This window comes from Hylobates moloch, unplaced genomic scaffold, assembly GCF_009828535.3.
Source record: "Hylobates moloch isolate HMO894 unplaced genomic scaffold, HMol_V3 SCAFFOLD_5, whole genome shotgun sequence".
NCBI lineage: Eukaryota > Metazoa > Chordata > Mammalia > Primates > Hylobatidae > Hylobates > Hylobates moloch.
Genome location: NW_026652280.1, coordinates 611,823 through 624,616, shown reverse-complemented (window position 1 = coordinate 624,616; position 12,794 = coordinate 611,823). Strand labels below are relative to the sequence as shown.

At 48.6% G+C, this 12,794-nt stretch overlaps 1 protein-coding gene across 1 annotated transcript in view; it reads right to left on the bottom strand.

Moving 5' to 3' along the window:
* Positions 1–610: 610 nt before the first annotated feature.
* The window catches only part of LOC116468450 (uncharacterized), a 40,900-nt gene continuing 28,716 nt past the window's right edge, over positions 611–12,794 (bottom strand). The window contains exons 3-5 of the mRNA XM_032152024.2: positions 3,540–3,808; positions 2,834–2,965; positions 611–808 (exon numbers count right to left, since the gene is read on the bottom strand). Coding sequence (XP_032007915.1) covers positions 3,655–3,808 — 154 coding nt within the window. The 3' untranslated portion in view covers positions 611–808; positions 2,834–2,965; positions 3,540–3,654. The remainder of the gene's footprint in view (positions 809–2,833; positions 2,966–3,539; positions 3,809–12,794) is intronic.

Here is a 12,794-nt window from a genome sequence, read left to right as displayed (position 1 = left end):
CGCGCTCGCCATCCGCCGGCAGAAGGAGCCGCTCCCGGGGGCCGTTCCACTCCGGGAGGGGACGATGCGCTCCGAACCGCTCACGGGGAGCTTGGCCTGGTGGGTTCCAGGTGGGAGGAGGTGCTGCCCGCTCGGAGGGCCTCGGGCCCGGGGCCTGGACAGCTGCGTGTTCCCAGCGCTGGGGTCCGCGCCGGGTGCAGCCCTGGCCACGTGGAAACCCGGGGCTGGCCGTGCCCACTGCAGTAGCGGTGACTCCGGCGGACGTCAGTGAGGACCTGGAAGTGAGGCCCCCCCTCAGGGACCCGGGCTCCAGTCCCGAATGGGAATAAACCGTGTGGACCCCACATCCACGCAGAGCAGCTCGGAGCCATTGAAGGCCCTGGACCGAGGCTTCCCGGGAGGTCCCCGGGCCCCTCCGTGCGTCCCGAAGCTCCTGTGCCCAGACGCGGCGGGGCTGGGGCTTGGCTCTACCTAGAGCCCAAAACGTTTTCAATGTTCGTCTTTGATTTAAGATGAGAAAGCTTGGCTCAGTTCCGCTTCCACTTGCTGGCATCTGTGCCTCAACGAAACTTGCCAACGTCTGGAGTGTAAATAAGGGACTTTGACCTAGAAGTTTTTACAAGCTTTAAAGTTTCAGTAAAGTTGGGTAGAGATATTTCTTCGTAAGTTTGATGCCAAAAAAAGAAAAACATAAAAAAAGAAAAGAAAAAAGCATGTGTTTTGCCTTAAGGAAGTTTGGCCGGCTGCTCCTCATGGCCTGGGTGCCCAGGAGAACCCAGCTCTGCCACGCTGGTGTCTGCTGTCCCGACTGTAAACCAAAAATAAACTTCTAAGCCCCCAACCGACTGAATGGATCCTCCTCTCTGTCAAGGGGATTTCAAAGAAACCTGAAAAACGAGGTCAGGCCACGTGCGGCTGCCTCAAGGGTCATCCCTGCAGCGTCCGAAGCACAGGCTGGCGAGGGAGTGGGGGCTGGAGATGCCTCATTCTACCCTCCTCCTGCTGGAATTCACTCACAGCTGACCAGTATGAACTTTAAAACAGAGATCTTAAGGCGGACAAACAGGCTGTTGGTAGCAATATAAGATACCAAATTCCCACCTGACTCTAGTATAGCATCGTATGCCCAAGAGGAGGCCCTAGAAGGATCCAAATATTTTACTCCAAAGTATATTTATTTGGCATATTTTTTAATGGCCCTGCAAAGCTGTCTCTTGTGGGAGACATTCACATTCTGTAGAGCATCCTCTTCCCTTTCCAGGCCTTTTTCTGATGCTGAAGAGATTGGCTGAGAGTCTAGCACCTTCTAAAGGTCTAAAAAGGAAACAGTTGCCATCTATTGTCTCCAAGGGTGGCCACCTATGAGACTTCATCTACATAAGAACCTTGGTCTCCAAACCCCTTCACCAAAACACTCCTTTCTGGTGATTCCACGTCTTTAGATAATAACTCTCAACCAATTGCCAATCAGAAAACCTTCAAATACACCTGTGACCTGGAGGCCTCCATTTCGAGTCATCCCACCATTCCAGACCAAACCCATGCACACCTCACATGTACTGATTGATGTCTGCCTGTAACTTCTGTCCCCCCAAATGTCTGAGCCAACCTGGGCACATGTTCTCAGGACCTCTTGAGACTGTGCCTCAGGCCTTGGCCACTCATATTTGGCTCAGAAGAAACCTCTCTAAACATTTTACAGAGTTTGGCTTTTTTCCCTCAACATGACCCTGCCACCCACCAACTTGAGCTGATGAATAAAAATGGTTTCAGGTGTCTGCCTGCCCTCCTTGCCCCCCACAAAGAGAAACACGTTGTCTGAAACAGCCGGAATGTTAAGCTCACTTTCTTTGTTCCTGTTTTCAGCTGGAGGTTGTGCCAGGGGTTCTCTGGAGGTCCAAGTCACCCCGGAGACACAGGGACACCCCACAGCCACAACCGTCCCACATAGGAGTCTGAGTGGAAAGTGGGGGACTGGGGCACCTCGAATGGGTTAGTGGCACTTAGAAAAGAGTGACGTCTTCTCAAATTAAGTGACAGATGCCTTTCGTGGGATGAAGGGAGTGCTGTCTACCCTGCTACCGTGGACCACGGAAAGTCGGGAAGGGCTGTGGCACAAACTGGCACACCGGAACGCTGCCGTGTGTGCCGTGCAGGCAGCACAGGGCTCTTTCCTCAGCAGGGCCCCGCATGTGGCCACAGTGGTGGGCAAAGCTGGGGCAGGGACTCCAGGTGCGGCTGCCTCAAGGGTCCTCCCTGCAGCGTCTGAGCACAGGCTGGCGGTGTGTTCTGAGCCTGTGTGACGTCAGTCACTCACTTTGGCTCTGGGATTCCTCCTTCCCATTCAAAAAGGAGGATCCGAACAAAAACCCACTCATCTGTATCCTTGTGACCGCAGAGTATCAGGGCACCTCTGGAGAAACTGGGGGCCCCGCAGAAGAGCCCTACATGCCCCCCAGATGCCCACTGCACCCTCCTTCTGTAACAAGTAGCCACGCTGAAACTTTCCAAATCCCCAAATAAAGCCGTAGGCTGAGCAAGTCCCTCCCAGAGCGGTGGGTTCCTCCACTGTTTTTAAAATTGTGGTAAAACATAAATAACATAAAATGTGCCATTTTAACCATTTGTAAGGGCACGGTCCAGGGGGCTAAGCACATTCACAATGTTCTGTGCAGTCCTCACCACCGACCATCTCCAGCACTTTCTCCTCCTCCCAACTGAAGCTGTGTCCCCGCGAAATGCTCACTCCTCAGCCCTGGCCCCCGGCACCCCCACCTGCTTTCTGTCTCTATGGACCCGTGGACTCCAGAGACCTCCTGTGAGTGAGACTCACACATGACTGTCTTTACTGTGCATGACGTCCCCAAGATTCATCCATGGTATAGCCTGGGTCAGATTTTCCTTCCTTGTCCAAAGCTGAATATTCCACTGTAGGAAGGACCACATTGTGTAGGTCCATTCCGCCCTGGATAGACATGCAGGTGGTGTCTGCCTTTTGGCTTTTGTGAATAAAGCTGCTAGGAACATGGGGGTGTAGGTGCTTCTTCAATATCCTGATTTCAATTATTTTGGGCCTATACTCAGCCTTCACTGTATTTTAACATGATTTTATCTTTCTTTAAGCCACTTTTTACACACGTCTATAAAATTTTAACTCGTTTAGTTGAGTGGTAACTGTAATTACAGTGGACCCTTGAGAAATGCAGGTTTAAACTACACGGGTACATTTATTAAGCCAGTAGTTTGCACATGGCAGGTCCTCCTGGCTGCAGGGACTGAGTGTGGGGACTGGTCCCATGTTCGAGGTTCTGGGACGCGTCCCCCAGGGACATCGAGGGACGGACGACGGTGCCATTTTTCATATTTGCCGCCAGCGCCATTGGGTTTTCTGCTAATCAACGCCCCTGACTGTCAGGAGGAGAGGAGACGGGGCAGTGAGGCCCCAGCGCAGACCTCGGGCAGGCTGGGCTCACCTTAGCCTCCCCAGGCTCTGTCCCAGCCTCCAGCGGTCTCCTGGCCTCGGGTTCCAGGCCTCTCACCATGAGGACGATGACAGGCCCGGAGGTCCCGTTCTGATTTAAAACTGCGGACTCAGCCGGGACCCTGCAGGGCCTCCAGCCGCACCTGCTCCTCCCAAGCTCGGTCTCGGCCCGGTCAGCGCCGCCCCCTCCACCCTGAGGAGGAACCTGGCCCTTCGGAAGTCTTCCACTGCGCCCTCTGGGGAAACCACGGCACCTCCCTTGCCAGAGCCTGGTTCCTTCTCTCCCTCTTTACCAGGCTGGGTTTTGCCGGCGTTGTCTGTCGGATGCTATGGAGATGGGAAAATGAATTTCATCTTTCATCTTGCACACGCCCTGTCTGAAGGCCCAGTGTTGCCCTGGTGTGGGGACAGCGAGGGGCAAACTCGAGAAGCCCCTGTGGGCGCGCAGGTTGCCTCGTGACCCCCCCGGGGGAGGCGCCCCAGAACCCCCAACGCCAGAACCCACGGGGCGGGGCCTTGCCTGGAATGGGGGCGGGGCCTCGCCTGGAAAGGGGCATCCACTCTAGATGACTTGGAATACCTTGAACTATGCAATGTGGTGTATTTACCGTGTAACACTGGTTACATGGTATTTTATTGTTTTTTTTTTTATTGTATTGTGATTTTTCTTCCCCTCTGGGGTTGGTGGAACCCTCAGTTGCAAACGGGAATGCAGAGGTGGACGGTGGTTCTACGATTTGGAAATCATGAAAGACCACAGAGCCATGCCAGCTTCTTGGTAGAACTTTGTTTTTTATAAGCTCGATAGAAGATCTTATTAGCTTGATGATTCTTTGAGACCAGGTGCTATTCTTATCTAATTTATTTATTCATTTATTTCCTCAACAAATATTTCTTAAACGACTTTTATATTCTCCCCCAAGCATCTTAAGCAGATGCTTAATAATAGGAAATAACACTCCCTTTATACAATAACATTACACAACGCCATCATTTGTTCTCATAAAGGCAATTAGTGCATGAATTTCCACCCCCACCCTCAAAAAATTGCAACACTGTGTGCGGTGGAGAAATCCTGGGCTGTCTCAGGTTTCTTCACTCCACACTCTCCCCAAGACACAGTGGGTAGTTACCGCGCTAGAAGGTGGCCAAGAGCACATGTGTCTACAGGCAAGCACCTCACCCCCCTGGGGTGAAAATAATTCGGAGAATGTAGAATATATGAAAAGAAAGTGTGGAGTTAGAGAACCAAAGCTCACAGACCATCTCCCCAGTAACCAGAGAGTTACTTAAATGCTTTGAATGTCACTTCTCTCATCTAAAAAATAGGGGTGAGGCCTCTAACCTCCCAGGACTGCCACTCAAGTCAAACCCTACCCCGAGCACGTGAAGCCTTTGAGGCCTGCGATTTTGGCTGACAGCGGCACAGGCAGAGGCCGGGGCAGCATGGGGAGCAGGAAGCCCCCGTGGCAGAACAAGAAGCCCCCCGTGGGGGAACAGGAGCCCAAGCCCCAAGGGGAAACAGGAAGCAGGTGAACTTGCTGCCTCCCCTCCCAGCTGGTGCATCCCCAGCAGAAAGAGGCCCCAAAACACCGAGTGACTCAGCCTACGTCTGACCATCAGGCTTGTTTCCAAAACCTTGATTTCCAGGTTTCAAAATTGTAAGCTAAGCCCCGTCCATGGCCATTGCCACCCAAAGACCCCCTCAGCCCCTCAGCCTGTATTCTCGCCCCCATAACTGCAAGCACTGCCTGGGATGGCCAATTCCATAAAGAGCCAGCTTCCTGACTGCATTATCCAAGGACGAACCTCCCCAGGACTGAGGAGTTCTTCCCCCGCGGCTGACCACGAGTGAATCAAGGGCCTCCTGCTTGGAGGCCCAAGGGGAGAGCAGGTGACACAGAGTCATCCCTGATCAACGGGTGGACGATTCCCAGGTAATGTGGAGCACACATCTGCCCCTGGAAGGGGGCTGTCCCATTCTCGTGGAAGTCCAGGGATTTTTACTTCATTCTCCCACAGGCATCCTTCCTGCGCTGTTTCAGAGCCCAGAAGCTGGGGTGCCCCACAGGACTTGGCCAGGTCTGCACCTCAACTGACAGTCACTTAATATGTTTCTCGAATTAATTTTAAATGTAATTTTGCTTTTCAACTTAGGCTCATTCTAAACAAAATGAGTGACATCATGGATTAATGTGCCTGTTATATTATTCTCCGTAACACATTCAAATTAATATATGATAATATATAAGAAATAAGTAACTAGTAAAATAAAGAATGTGTGTGCACATTCTTCCTAAAGAGCCTCTCTTGCACGGACAGGACTAGGCATAAGGTATGTGGGGAAACTGTCTCGCGAGAAGTGAGGGGCGGAGGCAGGTGCCCAGAGGCCTGCAGGTGCCACGGGGCTGAGGCCGGCGTCCTGCGCGGAGTCTCGCCCTCCGACCTCCCTGGGGTGCGAGCCCCACCTGCAAGGCGGTGGAGAGAGGTCTCCATCTAGTGGCCGCCTGCTTCCATTACACGGGGAAGCAAGTTCCTGATCCTGAGGGTCCCGGGTTCCTTTTGGTGATGAAAACCCTCCGGAAGTGAATAGCGGTGATGCCTGCACGTCCTTGTAAATAGACTAAAAACCCTGAGCTGGACATTTTAAAGGCATGAATTATATGGTTCGAGTTATAGCTCCACTTTTAAAAGAACTTTTGTGAAAGGTTTCAATATATGAGCAGAAAAACACTGTTCGCGTCTTCTTATGGTGAAATTAAAGCATCTGAAGCACAGTGAGCGTCTTTTTTACTTTGTCCAGAAACATGAAGTTTAAAACATCCAGCGACCACAAGTCTTCGAGATAGAAATGTTTCATTTGTGCTTTTCTGTAAGCCACAGCTATAGTTGCTACTAAACACCATGCTTCCAGGACTCTTTTATCTGATATTCTAATAAGTTGTTTCTTTTTAAGGGCACTTCTCCCTAAAAAGTGTTCTCAGGCTGCAATTACACAGATCTGAAGCGTGCAGCATACGCCTTTGCTCTCACTCTGCAGTGGAGCTTGTGGGTGTGGTTAAATTATGATGTTTTATTCTAAGGGGAGGCTAAGAACCATCTGCTTCTTGATAGAAACCATGTGTTATTACAAGACACTGCGTCAGGCGTGTTAACATGATACACTCCTTGCAATTATACTTACTAAACAGAACACCACTGCAGAATTCCCCTAATGTTCTCCTCACACCCCAACTCAAGAATCTTCCCCTGCACCTCAAATGGGATTGATCAGTGCAATTATTTTGTAAAGGTCTTTGTCAGTGGATTCAAAATAACCAGAAACAATAATTATTATTATTTAGAATTCAAGTGTAACTTTCCAGCTGAGATGCAGCCTCAGCCATACAGGTGTGGACAGAGTGGAAAATGGGGTTATTTGTGTCCAGCCCATCTTCGGGGAGGGGAGACCCTGCTACCGGCTCCTCATTGCCCGGCAGGGAGTGTCCTCCCCCAAAAGATGCTGGAATGTGGCTCCACAGGACCATGAATCCATGCAACCCTAGGCTCGTCACTGTCACAGTGCATGTTTCATGGCCTCAAACGGGTCTTCCTCGTGTGTAAACTTCAGAAAGTGCCTTCATGGGGTAACCACAGAAGTGCCACCCCAGGAAGCCTCTGCTGCCCAGCAGCAGGAAGCGGGGTCGAGTCTGAGGCCCCAAGGGAGGAGGAGCTGAGCTCTGCTGTAGGGAGCCCCATCCAGGGATGAGCAAGACAGGAGGAGAAGGCCAGGGAGCATCCGGGGAACTCTCTGAAGGCCGCCTTCACTCTGGAGCCTGGCCGAGGCTCAGCTGGCTTCACCACACTGCGATATGCATCTCCCTCGACCCAGCCCTGATTCCTCTCCTTTCCTCACATAGCCGTTGACCCTAAACAGATCTGACCTGCAAAATCCAGCTGCATGTCAGCCACAGTCTACAATGCACAGTGGAGCCCTCAAAGACAGGATTATTTAGCCCAAAATGTTACCAGCACTGTGGTTGAGAGATCCAGAAACAGGCTGACCACGAAGAGACAGGAGGTACAGTTAGTAAGGCTGGTGATGAGAGGGTACATCACCACCTTGTGCTAAGGGAATGGTATGAGCAAACATACGCCAATAAAGACGAAATGCAAAAATGCCTAGAAAGACACAAATGGCCAAAACTGACTTAAGAAGAAATGGAAAATCCTAATAGGCCTACAACAAGTAAAGACATTTAAAAATCTTCCCAAAAGAAAAGCCCTGTCCTCAGTGGCTTCATTGGTCGACTTTATCAAATATTTAAAGAAGAAAATAATACCAATTCTACACAACTTTTTCAGGAAAACAAAGAGTAAGTAACACTCCCCAGTTCATTCTATGAGGCCAGGATCACCCTGATACTAAAGCCAGATTAAGCATTACAAGAAAACTTCACACCAATATCTCCCACAAACATAGACACAAAAACCCCTAACAAAATATTAGCAAACCAAATGCAACCGCATATAAAATGGATTATAAACCAGGATCAATTAAAGTATATCCCAGAAATCCAAGATTGGTTTAATATCTGAAAATCAGTTAATCAATAGATATGAAAAATTCATTAACAAAATCCAATACCTTTCATGATAAAAACTCACAGCAAACAAGAAATAGAAAGAAGGAATGTCCTCCATCTTTTAATGGACAAGTACAAAAAACCTACAGCTAACATCACGGTTAATCATGAAAGACTGAGGGCTTCCCTCCTAAGATGTTAAACAAGACAAAGCTGTCTATTCTCACGTTGTGCTGGAGGAGAAAAATAAATGTTAGAATTCACTAGTTTATTCACTTCCATGTAATGTACCAAGTAGACCTCAGGTGACAACTGTGCCACAGAACAGCTGGGAGGTACCAGAAGCTCTCTGGCTGTGCCAGACGAAGGGAGTGTTTAACTGAAAGTTGGGCTTGAAAATGTGAATTAGATTCACCCTAAAATATGTTTTCTTTTCTTTTCTTTTTTTTTTTTTTTTTTGAGATGGAGTCTCTCTCTGTTGCCCAGGCTGGAGTGCAGTGGCGCGATCTCGGCTCACTGCAAGCTCCGCCTCCTGGGTTCACACCATTCTCCTGCCTCAGCCTCCCGAGTAGCTGGGACTACAGGCGCCGCCATCATGCCCGGGTAATTTTTTGTATTTTTAGTAGAGACGGGGTTTCACTGTGTTAGCCAGGATGGTCTCGATCTCCTGACCTCATGATCCGCCCGCCTCGGCCTCCCAAAGTGCTGGGATTACAAGCGTGAGCCTCTGCACCTGGCCTGTTTTCTTTTCTTAATGCCTGACTTGTAACAATAATTTCGCACATTGTGCTGGAGGAGAAGGGGTGAGAACAGCCAGCCTTGTCTAGTTCAGCATCTTAGGAGGGAAGTCCTCAGTCTTTCATGATTAACTCCTTCCAAGGAAGGAAGGGAGGGAAGGAGGGAGGGAGGAAGGGAGGGAGGGAGGGAGGGAGGAAGGAAGGAAAGGAAAGAGGAAGGGGGAGGGGGGAAGGGAGGGAGGGGGAAGGGGAGGAGAGGGTTAAAACCATAAATACTGAAAAGAAGAAATAAAACTGTCTATTGGAGATAACCTAATCCTCTATGTAGAAACTCTTAAGAAATTTACAAAAAAGAACCCTACTGAACTAACAAACAAGCTTATCAAGATTGTAAGATATATCATTACACAAAAATCAATTATATTTTATATAATATCAATAAACAACCTGAAAATTGAATTAAGAAAACAATTCCATTTACAATAGCATCAAAAATAATAAAATAGTATTAAATATAACAAGACGTGCAATATTTGTTCACTGAAAGCTACAAAACATCACTGAGTTTTCATCAGCAAAAACCGCAGACATCGTAGAAGAGCAAAACCAATGGAGAGACATCCTGTGCTCTTTGAAAGGTTCAATATTATTTACATATTGTCTCCACAAATTGCTGTGATTCAATGCAATCACTATCAAAATATCCGCATGCTTTTGTGGCAATTGACAAACTGAACTATTTATTTACATGGACCTGAAGAATCCAAAACAATTTTGAGAAAGAACAAAGTTGGAGAATGGATGCCCCTGGATTTCAGACTTCCTATAAAGCTACAGGGATCAAGATCATCTGGTATCAGCATAAGGATAGACATAAAGATCAATGGAACAGAACTTGAAATTCCAGGATGCTCGTGGTCTATAGTGTAAAATGCAGCACTTTAAGGCATCCCCCGAGAGTGATTTCTTTCCGTTAAGGACCCTCTCAAGTCCAGCCCACCCTCGGTTCTATCTTGTGCTGTCTGTCCATGGCTCCAATCCCTTCTCTGTTTTGAATCACATTAAAACAGTCATCTGGGGACCCGCTTCTTAGAAACTCTCCAGTGGCTGTAATGGAAACCTGGCAGTGATAAGAAGAGAAGCAAACTAGAAGGTAATTTGTACACAAATTGCAAGTGAAATTTATAGAGGAAGAATGTTTCCTCTAACGCAACATTTTACATTGTGTATTATGAAAATTTTCAAACATATGCGAAAGCACCAACAGTTCTCAGTCCTGCTGCCCCCTCCAGCACCCTCGGTCCTCAGTCCCACTGCCCTCCCCCCTCCAGCACCCTCGGTCCTCAGTCCCGCTGCCCTCCCCCCTCCAGCACCCTCGGTCCTCAGTCCTGCTGTCCTCCCCTCTCCAGCACCCTCAGTCCTCAGTCCTGCTGCCCTCCCCCCTCCAGCACCCTCGGTCCTCAGTCCTGCTGCCCTCCCCCCTCCAGCACCCTCGGTCCTCAGTCCTGCTGCCCTCCCCCCTCCAGCACCCTCGGTCCTCAGTCCCGCCGCCCTCTCCAGCACCCTCGGTCCTCAGTCCTGCCGCTCCCTCCAGCACCCTCAGTGCAGCACCATCTTATCTCAGTCATACCCACTAATCCCTAAACCAGGTTATTTTGAAATAAATCTCAGGTATCATACTATTTCATCTCCAAATATTTCAGCATATATCTCTAAATGATAAGAATCTTCTTTAAGTAATATTCAAATAAGTCATCAGTTTTATGTTTAGGAATTATTTTTAAATAAACAGAAGAAATCCTCCCTTAAGTTGCATGGACAACCCGCATTCAGCATACTAAGCCTAGAGGTCTCCTTTAAAAGGCATTTTAAGACTAATCAGATGATTTAAAGTCAAATGAGTCCTATGCTTATTTTTCCAAAATATGTACTTTTTCCAGTTGCAAAGAATGCGTTATAATATGCAATCGCAAATAGCCTGTTGCTGTATGGCCAGAACAAATGTGTTAGGAAAATAAATGTTAGAATGCATTAGTTTATTCGCTTCAATGTAATGTACCCAGTAGACCTCAGGTGACAACTGTGCCACAGAAGAGTTGGGAGGTGCCAGAAGCTCTCTAGCTTCACCAGACAAAGGGAATTTTTACATGAAAGTTGGGCTTGGAAACACGAATCAGATTCACCTAAAATATGTTTTCTTTTCTTAATGCCAGACTTGTCATAACAATTTCATAAATTAAACCCGAGCTGTATGGGAAGGCTCAAACAGCAAAACATTCAATGCCATCTCTCCCTGCTATAATTAAAAACGCACCTGGTGAAAATTCTAAGACAAAACAGGATCCCTCTAACTCGGAGTCGCTAGAGTCACCACCACAATCAAACGCACCCTAGAAGCTCTCGGCGGTGTGTGCGCGTGCGCGGGCTCAGGAGCGGACCCTCTGTTCCGACCCACGCTTCTGACCGGTGATTAGAAAGCGGCATGTTCTATCCTCGGCCCTGTCAGCCCTGCAGGGCGCACCAGCCGCTCTCATGGGCCACAGAACCACAGAGGCGCCCTCACCCCTCGGAGCGGCCTTCTCCTCGACAGCACACGAGCCATCTACGTTTTCCCGGTTCTTTTTCTTTCCAAAGTCCACATGTGCGCTACCACCTCCTTTAAAACACAAAAACAGAAGAGCAAAACGAGGGAAAAGGTAGCAGTTCCCTTTAGCCAAAGTGCAGCGCATTTGTTTTCATTATTCCTCCGTTTTACTGAGAGTAACGTGCCATCCAGACAAGCCCATGGGAGCGGTAAAAAGAGTCAGGGAATAGTCGATTGAGCTGGAACGGCCCCCATGCTCACGGGCCATATGGAGCAGATTTAATTGGCCTGTGTGTTAGGATGCACGGTGCAAACTGTTCTGACGCTAATCCATCATGGAATAGCATCTTTCATGCAGATGTACTTTCTGCTTATAGACACCTTGTCTTACGGAGCTCTCTCCCCACAATGACAAGATTCTGACAGTGGAGGCATTGCCTTCTCTGCATCACATCAGCAGGGCCATTCCACTCAGGGGGACTTTCCCCATTCTGCTCTTTTTCTCTGCCTCATTTACTGAAATAAAAGCAACCGCAAGGACCTGCCTCCTCTAGAATGCATGCTCTGTCTCAAAACCCAGCCCAAAAGGAAGCGGAGGAGGAGGGGAGGAAGAAACTCGTTTTCCCTGTTGGCCTGTTTTATGCGTTAAAAACACACTGAAGAAAAGTCGGGGGGGATTTCTACTTCTGACAATAAGGCAGGCCAGACACTCGGAAGGGTCCTCACCAACAAAACCATCCAATCCTGCCTGAGACTTGGTTTTCCTGCCAGTATCGGGCTTGAATGAAATAAGGGACTTCTTCAAGGCTCCCCTGGTGACCTGAATTCAGAGGAGGGAAATCCCATAATAAAATGGAAAAGGTGCGGTTGCCCTGGGAGGACTTGCCACAGCAGAACCACCTAGAGATTGTCTGGGCCAGGAGGTGAGCTGGGGTTCCAGGCTCAGCAGAGGCGGCAAATGTGCTCCCCACTGGGACCCCCAGCTTGAGCCAGTAGTAAACACTACCGGGTTCTCACAGAGTGACATCAGCCACACCTGAGCTCACGGCCAAAGAGCAGCAAACACACGCAGAGGAACGCGTCCATGAGCAAAAGTCAGCACGCACAACCCGAACACAAAACAGACTCACACCCGCAGAGGCATCAAAATTAGAGGTTAGAGCTGAAGAAACTGTCCAGGATGCATAACAGAAAAACAGGGAGGCAAAAAATATTTGAAAGATTAAGAGGGAGAGATTATAGAATAAGGTCTAACAAATATCTATTCATAGTTCTAGGAAGTGAGACCAAAAAGAGGGAAAAATGATTAATTAAAGAGATGATGCTTGAAAACCTGCAAGAACTGATGAGAGTCGTGAATACATAATATATTCCAAACAGGGTAAATAAAAAGAAATCCACCCATAGACACACTGCAAGAAAACGTC